Below are 20,590 nucleotides of genomic sequence, written 5' to 3'. Positions count from 1 at the left end.
TAAAAGTTGGTGAAAACCTTCTGAAGCCTGCTAGTAGCTTGTTATAAGTGACCCCCATTAAGAGCTGGGTTTAACATTCCCTACCTGGAGCCAAAGAGTAAAGGGTGATAAGGACTTCAACAAAGATGGCCGAAAGCTGTGTAAACACTATCAAAAAAGCTTGCTGTACTCCTTGGTCTTTTCAAAATCTAAGCCTAAAAATTGTCCAAAATGCAAAATGTGGGTGGCCCTTCAAGTACCACACAGCTCAATAAGTTAAAAAAAAAAAACGAAGGAGCCAGTTGGAAAATTAACAGTGGAAGAGTTGACTGCATAAGATGTAGTCCCTGTTCTGCTGATATTTTCCATCCAGAATATGATGGGCATTTCTCCAGCCATATATAGCCAGCTTTACTGTAATCTGTACAAGGAAAATGAAGCAAGGAAGCCAATAGGTTTCTATAAACAAACATTTCCACCGTTATTGCTCGAACGTTCATAAAATCAGTCTGGGGACCCTTATTTACACATCACAACATCCAGTAGTTATTATTTCTTCTTATATAGCGTGTCAATTTATGCATCGCTTTACATATATATTGTACATTTACATCAGTCGCTGCCCTCAAGGAGCTACAAGCTAAGGCCCCTAACTCACCGTTCTGGGGGGTGCTGCTGTTAAGTGTATGTCTTAAAGCTATACCATAAATGAGTAGGACTAAAAATCTGTAATTAGGCACAGTGGAAGAATAAAACAGAGCAATGGAAATTACTAGTGTAAAATAATTATAGGAGGTGGCCTACAAAGGATGAGCTCTGCTCTGAAGAATGAATAAAACTCTTGTTTCCTCTAATAGTTGACCCTTAAATGGTACCAGAGCAATGTGTACGGGAAACTTGTACAGAGTGAAACATGTTAACCACCACTGCAGATGACTTTCTGAAAATACTATTTTTCTGGCTGCTTCTGGAATCAGTATTTTTAGAGTCTGACTTGAACATGCTTGCAGCCAATTAAATCACAACTTTTTACCTGCATGTTCTGGATCAGCAGCTAATGTATTGAAAACAGGGGATCGGCATAGCAGCCAGGCAACTAGCATTATCATGAGATCAGCGATGGAAGCTTACATATTTCTCTTAGTACAGCTTTTCTTAAGATTGGAAAGGTAATACTGAACTAGGCCGGCGGTGCATGAGCAACTCTGTCTTTAGGCAAGTAAATAGATAGCTGAGGTGAAGGGTTCAAACCCAGTAAATCAGACCAATTAGGAGTACTGGTGTCACAGTTTTGTCATGAATAGCTTGGGGTCCATTTTTTAACTGGAACCAACAGGTTCACTAATCTGTTTCAGTAGGAGGCATGTACCTTTAAAACCTTATTGCCATACATTAGACTCCACAAGAAAGTTTCTGCAAACAATCGTTAAAAAAAGAAAAGCCCGGACGTCTGCCTGCCCATTGGAGGTCAGAAGTAGTTCTACCACATTCTTCTTTGTAAAGCCCCTTCAATCAGCACTGGCAGTACAAGCAGGATCTAACATGTACCAGGATATCAATATACACAGAAGAAGGACAGCCCAAGACACAGTAGTGAGGAACCAAATTACAGATTTCTACCTAAAGCTCAGCACCGGACATCGCACATGAGTGTTTGTATCCAGCACAGAACCTTGCAAAAAAAGCCAAAGTTTTTCTTTACTAAATTAAAACTGGTAAACTATATTGAAAGAGCTGCATGGATCAAAAAACTGTCAAATTATGCTAGAAGCCATAAAGCACTGATTTTACTTCTGGCAACATGAATGGTACAACATTACAAGGATGCAAGGACCCACTACAGCCATAGGTTTAACTCATATGATCCCCCCCCAGTGAGAGGAATGCATCTGCAGCACACTAGCTGCTGATAAAAGTGAACACACTCACCTCAGTTTATCTGTATGGATTCCATTTAGTCCTAAGCTGTCTGGACGCTCCTTTCTCCTCCTGTACAGGTCTGACTGGGACAGCTCCTTTAGCTGCAAAGCATTCATCATTAAACCCCAAAAATGTAATTTATCCAAAGAAACCAAAAGAAAAAAGTTGAAATAGCCTCCAGAGACAAGCGCGTTGTGTGTATGCACACCTGCAGTGTTACAGGCACAGAGTGTCTTGCCAGAAGCACTCGCAGCCTCTTCCTGTTTCTCACTTGCACACACCCATCTACAGGGCCACTCCGGTATGCTCTCCTTATCGTAGACCTACACACCTATGGGATGGTCTAGGAAAGAGATTTGAAAAGCTGGCTGGAGGCGGGCTTGTTTGGGTCATCTTTTGTCCTTTGAAACTGCACACACACAATCTCATTGTTGTGCTAAGTGGACAGGCACCCACACAAAATAATGCTAAGTCTATGCATCAGAAAATACAGTACACAAAGAGCTGCCAGGACTACACGCTGAAAGCCTGCTTGCACTAATGTGTTATTTTGCTGGACAAACTACAATTGCTCTCAGCACACAATATAGTTTAAATACTACATTACTAGCTTTCTTTAAAATCAGCCAATCTAGGGGAAAAAGCCAGTAGTGCCCTTCCTAAAAATTTTCACTACATACAAAACGGTTATGGTTTTGTTTTCCAAACATTTTTGCGCCCCATTTTACAATTTTCTTGTGCAATTTACCAAAACCATACAAACTTAAACACTTTCACTTTTTATGCAATCAGGCAGGCCCTTGCATTACATAGTTAAAGGTAAATCTAAAGGAACTTGAATAAGAGAATTGTATACTGTATGACCAGCTAAAGTTTAATTTTCCAGCATGCTGAATGATTTTCCTGAATAAGACCACCCACCCAAATCACTTTGTTAAGCTCATCCATTGAGTACTCAGCTATTGCACAGATCAATAGACATCCCTCACAATAAAAACGACACAGTATGTATAAATGGAATGTAATAAATGACATTCCCACTATGCATATAGTATAGTTGAAGTGCTGTATATGAAAGGAATCTCATAGATCACATATACTTTGGGATAGAACTGCTAAATGCCTGAAGTTATTACCAAGAATTAAAGCACTGGTGTAAAAGTATGCTATAGCAAAAATACGTGGTCAAAAACAAGTATATAATCCCGATTCAATAAAATATGTAGATTTCAACTAAAAAATTTTTTTGAAAATCACATTAAAGATTATAAAGTATTTTATTCATTGGGTTTACCTCTACTTTACTGAAAATAGAACTACAGGAAATCTTTCTTTTCTATTTTGTATAGCGCAAGGGAGGGTTATAACCCCTGTCAGTTTTTTGCCATCTGTGCCCCATTGCAGAGATTTCACCTCACTTCCTGTCCTATATCCAAACAGGAAGTGAGAGGAAATCCCTGTAAAGTAAGAGAATCCACTAGCGTGCCCATTGGGAGATTTCTCCTCTTAGATTTCTGTGGATATCCCAAAATGTGGGATTTTTTTTTTTTTTTTTTACTTTCAATGATAATGGCAAACAAGACAAATAGAGAGGCTGAATCTCCCTAACAGGGGTACAAACCGCAATAAAAATTCTGAGTTATAAAACATGTTTTACGATTTTCTCACAGAAGATCAACATCTATCACTTCTTTCCACTAATCACTCACACTGCCCAAACCTGACATCTTACTTTATTGTATAGACCACCCTAACACAGCATCGCAAGGGAACCTGTCGAAGTTAAAACATTGATGAGGGACTTGGCTGATATGGATGCCAGTTTTACAACCTCTCTTCCACTGTTTAGAATTTAGCATGGTGCACTTTTGTATTACTTAACACACATGACAGCAGTTCATTCCCGTGAGCACAATATGCGGGCTATATATATTCCGCATAAATAAAGCTGGCCATACACCATACAATTTTCTTATTCAATTTTTTTTAGATTTACCTTCAACTATGTAGTACAAGGGCCTGCCTGATTGCATACAAATTAAAAGTGTTTAGGTTTGACCTCCTATTATATGGTTTTGGTAAATCTAAAGGAAAGTTGTACAAGAAAATTGTATAATGTATGGCCATCCTTAGGAGGCGGTATATCTACGATGGCGAAGTTGCCTCACTTAACACTTAAATTCTCATGTCAGGGAATTCTTTCCTTCCCCTCCCACCATTAGACATTACTGGGTTTAAAACTACTTCCTTAAATGGATGATAGGGACTCCTTCATCGCTTGTCCCCACACATACCGGTAGGTTAGTTGCTAAAAACAACTGACTATCCTCAACTCTTCTATACCACATATATCACTTGGGCATATATCACATAGGCTTGTGGAATGGGAGGGGGATGGTGGGAGGGTAGATATGTTGCATTGATTACACACCATACCGTGCACAACTCCTTTCTGGATTCTTTGAGAGCTACAGAATCTTTGTGACAAACAATTCCTACTACATCAACTAGAGGGAATGTATGGTTTAGGTTTTGAATTGTGTTATATGTTGTTTCGCTTTTGCTTTTTTCGTTTTCCAGAACTATACTATTCCTTCACTCCGTTACTCAAGAAGCCTGGTTCAAATTATATTATACCCATAAACATATTCACCTACCAGATCTATCTTACACACCCACACTGAATACATGGCCCTCTCCGCTCCCATGTGCAATAGTTGACATGCTTGAACTCAGTCTCTTCTTCACACACCACTATCCTTTCCCATATCTTGGTGAATTCCATGCTTATCATATAATCTCCTGCTAATCATTCTCATGTCTAAACCACACATTGCCCAATCTCCTCCTATACTTCATATTTGCCAACCTCCACTCCTATGCCCCTAAGACTGGTAACGGTGGGCTAGCTCACTTGTGATTCTATCCTCTTTGCTAGGTTCTACCCGACCCCCACACAGTGAAGTGGAACGGTCTGGATCTTAACTCTAGGCTGGTTCCCCTGACGACACGCCGTACCCCATCTTCCTCTCCTAACAGAGGAAGATACTTAAATACACCCGACCCTTGCTTCCCCATCCTTTCACATCCCGAGCAGACACCAACTTTATACACATTTTCAATACCCTCCTTTACTTTACCAGCTACAAATGAGCACCTTTTCAGCTCCGAGGGTGGCGGACACTCCTACACACGACACAAAGAATGGTACTGGAACGACACACGTTTCACAGGTGAAACTATGCTCCATAAACATGCGTGGGCTTAACGTACCTAAAAAAAAGATCACAACTGCTACACACTTTAAGACAAAACAAAACACAGATCGCATTCATACAAGAAACGCATTCCCGCTCAGACAACATTCAGAAACTACACAATATACACTACCCTACGGTATATCATGCCACTAATGACGACTCTAAATCAAAAGGTGTGGCAATTCTGATAGCAAAAAACTGTCCTCTACAAGTGTCAGAAGTTAAACGAGACGTTAAAGGTAGATTTCTATTTATCAAAGGGACTCTTCACAACAAACCCATAACGTTAGCAAACCTATACGCTCCGAATACGAAGCAAGTTCTATTCTTTCACGAGACCCTACAATTACTGACGGAATTTTATTCCGGCATTCTTATCGTGGGTGGGGACATTAACGTAGCACTCTCTCCATCGCAAGATACATCCACAGGAGCGTCCTCTATGCCTTACAGAGCTCTTCGGGCCATTAAAAAACACCGTAGAGATCTGACCCTTCACGACGCCTGGCGAACACTACACCCAAATGAGAGAGACTTCACGTTTTACTCAGCACCTCACAATAAATACACAAGAATTGACCACTTTTTCATATCCCAGTCAGACTTATCTTTCCTTTCGAAGCCCTCCATTAATCCTATGGTGTTATCAGACCATAGCCCCATATCCATCACTCTAGATATACCGGCAACTAGATTCCACAAAATGATTTGGCGTCTAGATAATTCCATCTTAACAGACATAGACATCACCCACAAACTTAACACACGACTCAAACAATATTTTATGGAAAACACCTCAAAAGATTCAAAACAATCCAGCATATGGGCAGCGCACAAATGTGTAATACGTGGAGAAATCATACCTCTGACTGCAAACCGACGTAAACTCAAACGCGATCGCATTGCTGCGCTATCTGAAAAAATCCACATACTGGAACAAGCACACAAACTCTCACTAGCCACAAAATTCCTTGTTGAACTGATCAAAGCTAGAGAAGGACTCCTAGAAGAACTTGGTAAATCCTTAAAACGCAAATACGTCTTAACACAAAAACTGTTCTATGAATTCGGCAACATATCCGGAAAATTGCTTGCCAGACCATTACAATCTCGAAAAGCGATGAATACCATACACTTCTCTTGTCTCTTCGGAAGCTTTTGCCGACCAATTTGTTCAATATTTTTCTGCTCTTTACAACTTACCCTCCTCCACCGAACTAGGCAATACTCCAGAAAGACAAGCGACAATCTCAGACTTTCTGAATAACTTTTGCCCATCTTCTATTTCGCCTGAAGACGCAGCAAACCTTTCTACTCCCATTACTACAGAGGAAATTATAACAGTGTTGAAACTTAAAACAGGTAAAAGCCCTGGCCCAGATGGTCTGACCATGAGTTACTATAAAACTTTCCAGGATATACTTACCCCTCAACTAGCTAAGATTTTCAATGACCTCTCCTCTTCCTCACCAGTAAATACGGACCTATTAGAATCCCACATTACGCTCATTCCCAAACCAGGTAAAGATGATACTTTAGTGTCTAATTATAGACCCATTTCCCTTATCAATGTCGACATGAAAATCTTTGCCAAAATCCTTGCCAACCGAATGCTCCCTTTACTCCCCAAACTGATCTCACTGGATCAAGTTGGCTTTATCCCTGGGAGGGAGGCAAGGGATAATACCATAAAAGCAATCAACATCCACCATTGGCTCTCCACTTCACACAAACAGGGCTTTTTTCTGTCCCTTGGCGCGGAGAAGGCGTTCGACAGGGTGGCATGGGACTACATGATAGCAGTGCTACAGGCAATGGGATTCCCTGCACAATTCACCCAATTAATCTTGGCTTTATATGTGTCCCCCACAGCCAGAATAAGGGTTAACGGCCACCTGTCGAACGCCTTCCCGGTGTCGAATGGATTATCCCCTCTCCTTTTTGTTCTTTCATTAGAACCCTTACTACACAAACTTAGAGTCAACCCGGATATCATGGGCATAGATATTAGACAAAAACACTACAAACTAGCAGCATACGCCGACGACATACTTCTTTTTCTCTCCAACCCGTTAATCACCATTCCCAACCTACTACAAGATTTCACCTTCTTCCGCAAACTATCCAACTTGAAAATATACTTTACGAAATCCAAAGCCCTAAACATCTCCCTCCCGTCACAGATAGTTTCTCAATGCCAAACAAATTTCACATTCAAATGGGAACCACACGCCTTATGTATCTTGGCATTGAAATACCATCTAAACTTACTGAACTATACGAAAGAAACTACTCTCCCATTCTTCAAACTATACAGAAGGATCTTACGAAATGGTCCTCAGCTCAATTTTCATGGTTTGGGAGAATTTCCATCTTAAAAATGAACATCCTACCCCGTATACTTTATGTCTTACAAACAATACCGATCAAACTCCCTTCAAAATTTTTTACAATTTATAAAAGAATATGCAGGAACTTTATATGAGCCCATAAACCTCCAAGACTCAATTGGATCAGGATGGTCCTCCCCAAGCTTAAAGGTGGACTAGGCTTACCCGATATTCATAAATACTATAATGCCTGCCACATCACCAGACTAATAGACTGGCACATACATACCCACTCTAAAGATTGGATCACAATAGAAGATTCCTGTGCCCAGACACCCCTCTCCCACTCGCCATGGATTGACACCAAGGCTACCCCTAAAACACTTGGCGCATCCACTAACGGGGCCTACACTGAACTGCTTCAGAAACACTTGTTATTCTCTTAAAATGACTCCATCCCCAGGGCCATTGACTCCCCTAACTGGCAACCCCGCCTTTCCCCCTGGCCTTCCAGAAAACAACACACGATTTGCCACCACAATACCTACATTGAGAGCACATCACTTTTTCCATAATGGTTCCATAATCCCGTACACCAACCTGCCCACTAAACTCCCGAATGGAAACATCCCCTTCTTCTCATACTTACAAATCAGACACTTTCTCAATAGTTCCAATCCCATCTCGCAATGGTGTAGAGACATGACTCCTTTTGAAACACTATGCTCTGAAACAAATCCTCAAAACCACTTAATCTCAACTGTGTACTCCTTGCTTTTCGGTGAAACTAACCTCACATCTACTACAGTTAACCAGAAATGGGAAAGAGAGCTCAACCTGGACCTATCTTTGGAAGACTGGGAAAATATCTATTCTCATATCCATAAAGGCTCTATTAACGTCTCAGCACAAGAAACCAATTACAAATTGTACTCTAGATGGTACCGCACCCCTGATAGCATTCATATGTTTCATCCAACTGTCTCCCCTTTGTGCTGGAGATGTAACTCTGAAGTGGGCTCTCTTCTCCATATATGGTGGGAGTGTACCCTCATAAAGCCATTCTGGGAAAAGGTACACAACATAATCACTCGTATCACTACTTTGGCCTTTACACCTGCCCAATATTTACTACACCACACCTCACTACATCAATCCACTTATAGGAAATCTTTAATGCTGCACCTCATAAATGCGGCCAAGCAATGTGTTCCATTACGATGGAGGGACACTAACCCTCCCACCTTATCAGATTGGCTAAGACGTGTGGAAAAAAATAGCAGTAATGGAAGACTTAATACATCAAGCAAAAGATAACCCAACAAAATACAGTCATACTTGGGCTTGTTGGACACACTTTCGCGATTCGGTTGAGTTTCAGACACTACTTATTGACCCACAAGCCGGAACATCCTTGGTTCCACGGTGATCCACATAACAGGTACTCATCAAGGACAGTAAAAGGAGTGTCCGCCACCCCCACCCTCACACTCACATACCCACATACCCATATACCCACCCATGTTGGTTTCTACCCCATCATATTATATAAATACAACGTATAGCATATTTAGTCCAACATCTTTCCCCCCCATCCTATATACTCCCCACACCTTTCGAAATCATATACACCGCATACACTATAAGACCTCTAAGAAGCACTGTTCCACGTAAAGGACCTTTCTCACTACCTCCATACATTTGGTTCTTCTGACCCTCCCCCCCAGTACATTGTGTTCCCGTTAGGGTACTGGAATTGGGAGAGGTCTGGTAAAGGTCCGTCTTCCATGCTCCACTTCTGACTTCCCCCCCACAACACCAACACAGGATATTATAGATTTCATTTGCTTGCTTCAATGTTTCTAGAGTAACAAACCGCAATAAAAACTAAACAGGAGTTCTAACCCCATCTCCACTCTGTCTAGATCTAAAAAAACCAAAAAAAACAAAACACACAACACACACACCCCAATTTGCGTTTAGTTATACTTAAAAGTGGTGGGTGGGAAATAAATAATATGTATACACTGATGTCCTTGTATACAGATTCCAAATCTAGTAGGCACATGCAATTATTTCCAAAATTTGTTCATGACTCAGCTTTAATTTGTCAAGTCATAGTTAATCAAGGATCTATTTTAACCACTTCCATGCCGGGCATTTTCACCCTCTTCCTGCCCACGCCAGTGTTCAGCGCTGTCACACTTTGAATAAGAATTGTGCGGTCATGCGACGTTGTACCCAAATTAATTTTGATCATTTTTTCCCCACATATAGAGCTTTCTTTGGTGGTATTTGATCACCTCTGCGTTTTTTATTTTTTGTGCTATAAACAAAAAAAGAGCAACAATTTTGAAAAAAAAAAAAAAAAAACCCACAATATTTATTACTTTTTGCTAAAATAAATATCCCAATTAAAAAAAAAAAAAAAAAAATCACAATTAGCATATATTGATTGGATTGCGCAAAAGTTATAGCGTCTACAAAATAGGGGATAGAATTATGGCATTTTTATTATTCTTTTTTTTTTTTTTTTTTTTAACTAGTAATGAAGGCGATCTGCTATTTTTATCGTGACTGCGATATTGCGGCGGACATATCGGACACTTTTGCCACTATTTTGGGACCAGTGACATTTATTCAGCGATCAGTGCTATAAAATGCATTGATTACTGTATAAATTTGACTGGCAGGGAAGGGGTTAACACTAGGGGGTGATTAAAGGGTTAACTGTGTCCTAGGGAGTGATTCGAACTGTAGGGGGAGGGGACTCACAAGGGGAGGAGACCGTTCGGTGTTCCTCTGTAATGGGAACACACGGATTGGTCTCCTCTCACCTGACAGGACACAGATCTGTTTACACACACAGATCCATGTCCCTGCTCTGTGACATGCAATCGCGGGTGCCGGGTGGACATCGGGTCCCAAATGATGCGGTGGGTGTACGCACGCTCTCCACAATGCAGGGAATCCCAGGACGTCATATGACGCCCGCCCGGAGGGACGAAGGGTTCCTGTGGGCATCATTTGACTATACAGTGGTAGGGAAGTGGTTAAAGTGGTTCTAAAGGCTCATGTTTTTTTAAACCTTCTGGGTGCAGCTCCCCCCTTATACCTACCTAAACCCAATCTCAATGCAGTGATGTGCACAAAAGCAGTGGCTCTCCTGGGCCTCTCTCTCCTCATTGGCTTACACAGCAGCGGTAGCCATTTCCTCAGCCAGTAGCCAATCACAGCCAGTGAGAGCAGGGGCCAGGACCTCGGGGCTGCTCTGCGCAAAACCATTACACAAGAGCAGGTAAGTATAACATGTTTTTTTTTTTTAAAAAAAAACAGTTTCCTTTAGAATCACATTAAAGTAGTTGTGAACGTACAATGTTACAGACCCTTTCTAATCCAGTTCCAGTGACCATCAGCGCTTACTGGAATGCACTGGAACTAAATGCACTCCTGTGACGCACAGGAGACGTATAACCAAAAGAGCTTCAGCCATATTTCCCCTTTTTAAAGGCAAGTATGGGAATCCCTAGTCACACTTATATCTCTCACTTTCCCTGCCTCCATGGGAGAGTAAAAGGCAATCACCAAGCATTAATGCTGTTAATTGGAAGAAGGGGTGTGAGCCACTTGCTCCTTCATACCAGGACGTACTGGGTATTTTTCACTCCTGCCAGTAGAATGGACTAGCCCCAAATTGGCAAAGCACAGGTTTGCTTTACCGTACAGTGGTAATGTTAAAACTCACCAGCCCATTAACACAGAAGCCTATTCTCTACCACAGAACACTAACTGAAAAGTATGGAACTGTCAACATGTACAACTCAACAATTATGCATGTTGCAATATCTTTGGCCTCCCCACAACACTTAAGAGGTCTTCATTTCAGACTTCAGCTCACAGAGGGAAAGAGGCTAGACATTCAGAACAAGAACAACATCCATGTTCAATTCAGCACATGACACCATTAAGCACCCACAAAATTCCCCATATTGAAAATTGTGTTTATAGATCCGACAATAAAAATTATATTTTATCCATCTCCTATAGAAGTGTTACATTGTCAATCTGAAATTATGCATTCTGGTGCAGGCCAGAGGGAAAGGATCCCCAGATAGACTAAGCGGTTTACCTAAAGTCTCTCAAGCACCTCTAAAAAAAGGTTGATATTTCAATGTCACTTGCTGTATGGCTGGAATCCCAAAACAATTTTTAGTCACCAACAAACATGACAGAGAAGTTGCTGAATAACCCGTGTGTATACACTCTTCCATGTTTAGTGACATTACTCAGAGCTCATGACTTCCCGACTGAACAAATGCATTAGTGTTGCTGGATGAGCTACAGTCACATGAAATTTACTGTTAGAGGAGGCATGGAATGTAATTTACCAGGACCAAGCAGAAAGTGCACTTGTCATCTAACATTTTTTACTTCTTTAAGTTGGTTCTAAAGGCTCAAGGTTTTTTCTATGCATGAAGGAAAAAACAAAAAACAAAACAAAAAACAAAAAAAAACAAAAAAAAAAAAAAAACACCTTCTAAGTGCAGCAGCCCCCCCTAATACATACCTGAGCCCCATCACGATCCAGCGGTGTGTACAATAGCCTCGGCTCTCTGGAGACTCTTCCTCCTCATTGCCTGAGACAGCAGCAGGAACCACTGGCTCTCGCTGTCAATCACAGCAAGTGAGCCAATGAGAAGGGAGGAGCTAGGAGTGCCAGTGGGGGACCGGAGAAGAGGAGGATCGAGGCTGCTCTGGGCAAAACCACTGTTAATTACAAAAAAAAATCCTTTAAAATTAAATACAATGCTCTTCAGAGAGTGGAGTTGTATGGTCTGGGTTGTTGCAGCTTTTTAAATTAGTACATTTATAACGTAAACCGTGCTGATATCCCAATAACAAATAAAAAAGCAGCCAGCACCACAAAGGACAAATTGTGTATAAAAAGGTTAAAGTATATACAGTATCTCACAAAAGTAAGTACCCCTTCACATTTTTGTAAATATTTTATTATATCTTTTCATGTGACAACACTGAAGAAACGACACTTTGCTACAATGTAAAGTAGTGAGTGTACAGCTTGTATAACAGTGTAAATTTGCTGTCCCCTCAAAATAACTCAACACAGCCATTAATGTCTAAACCGCTGGCAACAAAAAGTGAGTACACCCCTAAATGAAAATGTCCAAATTGGGCCCAATTAGCCATTTTCTCTCCCCGATGTCATGTGACTCGTTAATGTTACAAGGACTGAGGTGTGTTAAATTTGGTGTCATCTCTCATACTCTCTTATACTGGTCACTGGAAGTTCAACATGGCACCTCATGCAAAGGACTCTGAGGATCTGAAAAAAAGAATTGTTGCTCTACATAAAGGTGGCCTAGGCTATAAGAAGATTGCCAAGACTCTGAAAATGGAGCTGCAGCACAGTGGCCGAGACCATACAGCGTTTTAACAGGACAGGTTCCACTCAGAACAGGCCTCGCCATGGTCGACCAAAGTAGTTGAGTGCACGTCCTCAGCGTCATATCCAGAGGTTGTCTTTGGGAAATAGACGTATGAGTGCTGCCAGCATTGCTGCAGAGGTTGAAGGGGTGGGGGGGTCAGCCTGTCAGTGCTCAAACCATACGCCGCACACTGCATCAAATTGGTCTGCATGGCTATCGTCCCAGAAAGAAGCCTCTTCTAAAGATGATGCACAAGGGTGTGCGCAATTCCAAAGAATGGCATGTTAGGTATCCATTTACTCGGCATAACAACTTTCACATTATACAAAAAGATTGGGCTAACTTTATGTAGTGATATATACTACACTTTACGGTTTCGTTTTTGTTTTTAAATTCATGAAAGGGTCTTTTTTCCCCAAAAAAAAATGCGCTTGAAAGACCGCTGCACAAATACCGTGTGCCAAAAAATATTGCAATGATCGCCATTTTTTTCTCTAGGGTCTCTGCTAAAAAAAAAATATATATATATACATAATGTTTGGGGGTACCAAGTAATTTTCTAGCAAAAAATACGGTTTTTAACCGTAAAGTCCCTTGGCTTTCTCCTGCTCCATTCTTCTGTTATCAGCAAGTTCTCAGTCAACTGTGATAAAACCAGCCTAAAGTTTGTGTCAGGGTTAGTGCTATATATAGATTAGCAGAGAGCTGGTCTATTCACAGCACAGCTCTGCATTGTTGCTTCCTTTGTCTACCTATGTGAAAGGGGGGGGGGGGGGGGGTGCATTTCCTCCAAATCAGCTGTCACAGTATATGGTAAGAATCCACACCCACAGGTGAATCAGGAAGAGAAAATTCTAACAGAACGTGCACTTTCTAAACAGTATATAAAGCTGAAGACAACAGATATACATGTAAAAAACTTATGTAGGGAGATTTGTTTCATCTGTGTATCATATGAGGCTGTTCACTTCACTGGGTATATGTGAGGATTTACATCCACTTTAAATAAGGAATATGGGGGGAAAGCTCCTGAAGGGTGTGTACACTGTCGGAACACAGTAAACTGCCTAAGGAAAGGGTGATAAAGCACACATTATAGGGGCGCACAAAGCATAATGTTTTACAAGATAGGTATACATTGATTTATAAAAAGGAACCTGGTCATTTAACAAAAAAGAAATAATTGTGTGAAAAGCCTCAGATGAAAGCTGCCATTTTCAGACTCAGGGCCTCATATTTCTTTTGTCTCAGAGAAGCTGAAAAGGTTACTGTCAGGTGGAAAAGATGTCAAATAATTTGAAAGCAAATGTACAATGCAGTACTGCTTAAATGTCTAGAAATGAAATGCAAAGCTGCTAGCCTGCTTGTTATCTACCTGTTGATTATAAGTTCCTTGTTGTCTACCTGTTGATTATAAGTTCACCCTGCCTTTCACAAGTACATAAAAGCAGAATCTCCCTCTTTTTGAGCATTCAATGTATTAAGTCACTGTGAATTTGTTTGACCGATTTGATACTTGCTGAACTGATAGAGGAAGTAAAACAGTCTATCTATAGGTGACAGATGGAGCACTATAGGCAACCAAAGAAAATCTTATTGCAATGAACACATATTCTGAGTTAATACTGAACATTTTGTGGTGTTTTTTTTTTTTAAATTATAAATTAAAGCCCCACTCTAGGTTCCCTCTGCAACTACCGAATGCTTTAGAAAGCTGGGCATCATACTATTTCAATATTTTTTTTGAACAATCAGTTTTAACAAAGTAACAAAAGAGCACCAGTTCAACCCATCCAGGGTCTAACGTCTAACACTGACTACATTAACAATGTGAGACATATGTGGTGCCAAGGGATAGATGATATAAAAAGGTAATATAACACCAAAAACTAAAGCGTGGCAAATAAGGCAAAGGTTCAGGAAGACCAAAAAGGAAATCTCCATGACCAGGGTTGTAGCCCTGGATATACTAATGCTTGTATAACAGTGCACTATGAATCATATTTGTATATGTAATAAGAAGAGAATGAATGGAGGCAACTCCACGTGAGGGGAGCCACACTCCGCCGAAAATGAAGGAGAGGAGAAATCAAAGGACAAGAAGGTGAAGGGTGAAGTGAGGGGGAAGAGGGAGGCTAGGGAAGACATACATACACCAACTACGGTTTTCAAATCTTGAGAAACTTAGCATGGGAGTCGTTATGGATGCTAGACATTTGTTCACCAAGCATCAAAGCCGTCATACGGTCTCTCATTTTCTGGAAAGAAACCAAGAGTTTGTTGCACGCTTGGGCAATTGTACTCTGAACTAATATAAATAAGAAGTCAACTTTTGCTGATGAGCAAATAAGTCTGGGATGGGGCAGTGTAATAAAGCAAACTTTGCCTCCCTACGGATGGTTGGGTGGAACAGAGTGTATAAGGCCAAATACTCAGGACCAGCAGCTGAGTGGTCTGGGGCATGTCCACCAGGTATGCAAAACATTACAGTAATGGCCACAAACCAAAAAGTAGCAGACACTGGAAAGCATATTAGCATGGACAATGTGGGCCAGAACCCAATACCACCGTAGGAGTAACTTAGCAACAGAAATTCAGGCCTTGCTCCAGTCTGCCAGATCTGTCCCAGACCCTCAAGTCTTTTTCCCACTGAGTCACATAGGAGAGGGGGGTGGAAGGCAGACGACGTTTCAGGAAGTGGGAAGGAGACCGTGGGATCCCGGGGGCTGTTGGCAGGTGTGGCTGGGCATCATTCAACCTGAAGACAGAGGACAACCTGTAGCAAGGAAGAAGTACTTCTGGGAACAGAGATGGAGAGGGGGTGAGTACTGCAGCTGGAGCTGCTTTATATTTGTTTTTATTCCTCCTGAGGGACAAAGGCTGTATATGGTATTTGACAACAATCAATCCAGAGAGCAGAGTGTACAGTATAGAATAGGCTTTCCAACGTGCTGAGCAGCTAGCTTTAGATGCCAAAGAAGGCTGAATAACAAAGATCAAGGTAATCAGAATTTTTTTTTCTCTTTTTAATGGAAACCCTTTTTAATGCAATTGATAGACCTGGCATGAAACAAGTCAAAATTAAACACTTCAAAGCTTGTTAAAACTTTAAAAATAAAATACTGGGCTAGGTTCCAGATAAAGTTAAAGTATTAATCACGTATAAGCCATCTGACAGAACGTTTCAGCTAATTATTCTTGATTCAGGAAACACTTTTCAACCACCTGCAATTCATGGGAAACAGCAGGAGTGTATTTAATAATGTACTTACTACATTCATAGCTTCTGACTGCTCATTTCACATTTGGTATGTCAAGTATTCCTACAGGTCTACTAACAAGGAAAACACTTAACATTAACGTTAGAGAGATTTTAAATAACTACTGTAAAATATCCCCACTTGGCATGAATATGGGCTGCACTTTTAAATAAATGTTTGAAGGTTTCGCTTATAAAAAATGTATTTAGCAATACCTTCGCCTTTCGGGAAGGCTTACTGGCAATACTAAATGAAAATTTAAATCTTGGCACTAAAATCATACAAGATGGTTAATGCTAGCAGAACTCTCCTTACCCTTAGTTACAGACATATGCCCTGTAGCGACATAACCCTGATAACTAGTTCACTGTTTAGCCTATCCTTAAAGTGTATGTATAGCTAAAAAGTATCTTTATAGTTCCATAGCGTAAAGCAGGACAAGAACCTCTCTGAAATCTTTGTCTATATGCCTGATAGGGAGAGTCACCTTCTCTTTTAGCCCTGGTGACAACTGTTTCCAGGATAGAAAGGGTTGGAAATACATCCCCAAATACAGTGCATACTGCTAACAAAATCACACTCATTTAGCTTAAACCTCAATATTGTCACGGTAATTGTTTTAATGTAGAAGTAAATTCAGGTTCAGTTATCCCTTATTCTATATTCCTGTGATCAGAGGTGAGAGCAGTAGCTATCAAAGATTCCAGATTTTTTTTCCCCATCTAATATAAGTTGTACCTTAAAGAATGATTAAACCCAAGAATAAAAATGCAGTATATAGCAGCTTACTGTTCTTGGATGTGACACAAACATTCCCCAGGACCGCACACCAATATAGTGAATCACAAAACAGCTTTAGCTGGCTCTTCACCCATTGGGAAAGCCCTTCTAACATGTTTCACCTGTGTAGGGCTTAATCATGGAGGCCTCTATGATTAAGCCCTACACAGGTGAAACATGTTAGAGTGGCTTTCCTAATTGGTGGAGAGTTAGCTAAAGTAATTTTATGATTATTTGTTTTGGGATTCACTATATTGGTGTGCGTTCCTGGGGAATGTTTGTGGCTATATGAAGGGACTTGACGTGCTCTTGTCAGTGACCCAGTAGCAGTGTTTGAACTGGCCAGTATATCTGACACGAGCATTTAAGCTGTGCTTCTTTCTTACTTTGATATGGCAGCTGTATTAGCCTTTTTTTCAAGCTAAGAACATTTTAAACAAATACAGAAATTACCTGGTAATCTTACCAGAAATGCAGTGTCCTTGTCACTTCCTGTGAGCTGCACTGAATAATATCTTCCTTCCTAGCTATATACTGTAGAATACTGTGACAGTGGGAGGCCCTGTGAGAATATAGAAAAATCTAACAAGGTTCTCTGGATTCAGTACTTCTGCATCTAAACTTTCAATCCTGTGTCTGCCCTGTGATGCCTGCAACCTGTATGAGTATACAGGTGTGCAGGGTTGTTATATACTCAGGTCTGAGGATAGCTTAGAGCTTCCAGATGGAGAACGCTCTCAATGTGGGAGACTGATTTAAACGGGCCCCAGCCAGGAGACAGAGGGTCTCACCGAGGGGTCAGAGGTGTCCCAGCTAGAAACCAGGAGACAGGTCTAGGTCCAGGAGTCAGGATGGCTCCTAGGGTGTCAGAGGCCCAAGCCATAGGTCAGAAGTGGGTCGTGCAGCAGGACGCTGCGACTAAAGGCCAAAGTGATCCGGGAGAGCTGAACACAGTCAGAGACTGGTAAGAGGTGCAGCCGTGTTGCCAACAAGCGGGGCCAGGTGGCTCGGCATTTTCATTGTTTAGATTTTGTGTGGAAGAAACCCCTGCGTGAGCAACTAATGTGCATGTGAACTCTCGGTTTAGAGGGATGCACCAATATTTTTTTCGGAGCGAGAATGAATACCGATACTTTTCTTCAAGCACTTGCTGATACCAATTACCAAAACCTATTTTTTTGTGCGGTGAGTTTTGTGCCCATATTGAATAAATGGGCTCAAATCATGTGTTTTGAACAGGAATGCTGTACGACTCCTGTCCAAATCACATGCGGTTTTCTGCACTGCTCCTGTGTGAAACCAGGCTGAAGTCACTATGACAAGCCTGGGTTCACACAGGAGCGGTGCAGGAAACTGCATGTGATTTGCGCCCATTTATTTAGTATGGGCCAAAAATGGCAAAAAAAAAAAAAAAAAAAAAAAAAGGTATCGGGTTTAGGTATTGGAGCATTTGCACGAGTACATACGGTTTATTTAATAAAAGTGGGCTGCCATGCCCTAAAATACAGTTTTGGACTGGTGCAACTCATTGTAAACACACCTACTGCTCAAGTTTAATCTCCCAATACCACAGTACTCATTCCCCTGCCCCCCCCACGTAATGAAGATAATGACCTACAGATACATTTGTAGTGCATAACAGGAGAGCAGGTGAAAATCATTGCTCCCTCAATAGATACAGTGGAGGAAAGACATTAACTCCCAGGGACAGGAATTTGCAGCATCAGATGAAAATGAAGCAAAAGCTTCTTAAAAAAAAAAAAAAGGAAAATTAATGCAGCTACCACACTAACAACTAGTAAGCTACAGTATTTTACATTTTTGATTCCTACTGTATATAAAAAAAGCTGTACCGTAATTGTACTGTCCACCCTTATGTTGTAAAGTGCTGCGTAAACTGTTGGCGCTATACAACTCCTGTATAATAATCATTTTTGGTTTAGATATGCGTTTGTTACGACAATTGTGGTGTGTTACTGCATTAATCTGCCTCATGTTAGAGCAGCCCATTCATTTTGAATAACCTCTCAATGCAGCCCTAAACCAGACAAGCCCTTTTCTTGCAACACATCACACAAGGACAAATTGTGCATTAAACTATGCAATGCAGTAATGAGTGGTAAATACATATTAGGTTGCAAGTTTTACCAGGCATTATAGCAAGGCATAGGCACAAAGCTGGTATAAAGCAGAAATGGAAGTGGAATCTGTCAGTTAAATTGCTATACGTTCCTTGAAAACACCAAAGTTGTGATACATTTTACTCATACAGCACCCAGACACTTCCCTTTTCTGGCCTTTGAGGTAGCAGCCTGACCTAAAACACACACACACACACACACACACACACACACACACACACTAGTTTGGTAAACCTTTCATGTCTTGGCATCGCTGTACTTTGCAATTAACCCTGGTTTCACTATTCCGTGAAAATCACCGCCACAAACTTGAGCAAGTGATAAAAAAATAAAAAATAAAGAAAAAAAATAAAGGGAGGTTAGCTTGTTTGAAAATGGCATTTTCACAAATGAGATTCAAATACATAGCTAGCTAACTGTATATGCAAATATTGACTTATCCTGTAAAAGTGAAACTTGTCCAATCCTATTGGTTACAGAGGCCACCCTTCAAACAGAAAAAAAAAAAAAAACTGTAGGAAGGTGTGGAATGCAGGAGAGGTGAGGTGGAGTGTCTTTGTCACTGCTGACAGGATAAAGTTTTGGTATGCAAGGGATCAGTGGCATGCAGCTTCACTACTTTGGTGCATAAACAATTTTAGGAAGTGAAGGGACAGGGAGGTTGCTGGCACCAGTGGCTGAAGGGAGAGACACACAGGACCTCAGAGCCATTTCAAAGCTATGTTAGAGAGGTGGTCAACCTTGGAGTTCTACAGTTCAACTTCACCCTCAGTCAACATTACTTTTTAATCCTTATTCTGCTAGCATTAGTAAATAGAAAGGAAAGTATATAATTTACTTGCTTTAAAACATTTTTATTTTTTTAAACACATTTCTTCAGTTACTTTCTGGTTTCCAGGCCTAGGAAGTAAATGCTACATTAACCATCTGCCCTTACTCAAGATGGCCACAGCTAGAAACGCTAGGGGGGTATTTTCTCAGCAAAATAAAGCATGGCAACATGGATGGATGGGTTTGCTTTGATTACTATAAAATCAAAAATATCAATTTTGCTTTGTGGTGCTCAGATGCAGTGCCACTTTAAATCCCATTCAGACTATAGTTATTGGGCATTAAGGCACACTGTAACAATGGGACACGGTCATGAGAGAATAATTTAGGCTGCCAATAATGAACCCACCTTTGAGAAAGATCGTTCTCTGGCCGTCATTCTGATGCTTTGACTTCAAAGTTGTCTGTGTCGCTGGCCGAGAACAAATATAGAGAAAAGTCATTTGAACACTTTTCTGACACTCAGTGTGCTTGTCCCTGAATTGTGACTGAAACAAACATACTGTAGTCTGAAACAGCCAGGCATTTTAGAATTAAAAGAAGGCTTACAATGGCAGCCTTCATACGTCTTATAACTCTGAGGCAGCTCAATCATTTTCATTAGGCTGGCAGTGCAACTTAAAGCATTTGTTACCCCAACAT

The 20,590-nt window shown here is 40.9% G+C and overlaps 1 protein-coding gene across 2 annotated transcripts in view; it reads right to left on the bottom strand.

The window, feature by feature from the left end:
* The window catches only part of LIMS1 (LIM zinc finger domain containing 1), an 86,598-nt gene that overhangs the window by 59,202 nt on the left and 6,806 nt on the right, over window positions 1-20,590 (bottom strand). The window contains exon 1 of one of the 2 annotated variants that reach the window (XM_073614803.1): window positions 1,909-2,177. The exons of the other annotated variant lie outside the window; for it this stretch is intronic. Within the exon in view, the coding sequence (XP_073470904.1) occupies window positions 1,909-2,018 (110 nt within the window). The 5' untranslated portion in view covers window positions 2,019-2,177. Of the gene's footprint in view, window positions 1-1,908; window positions 2,178-20,590 lie in introns of those variants that run through there. 2 annotated transcript variants of the gene reach the window in all.

This window comes from Aquarana catesbeiana, linkage group LG02 (genome assembly GCF_042186555.1).
Source record: "Aquarana catesbeiana isolate 2022-GZ linkage group LG02, ASM4218655v1, whole genome shotgun sequence".
NCBI lineage: Eukaryota > Metazoa > Chordata > Amphibia > Anura > Ranidae > Aquarana > Aquarana catesbeiana.
This window is presented reverse-complemented; position numbering and strand designations above follow the sequence as displayed.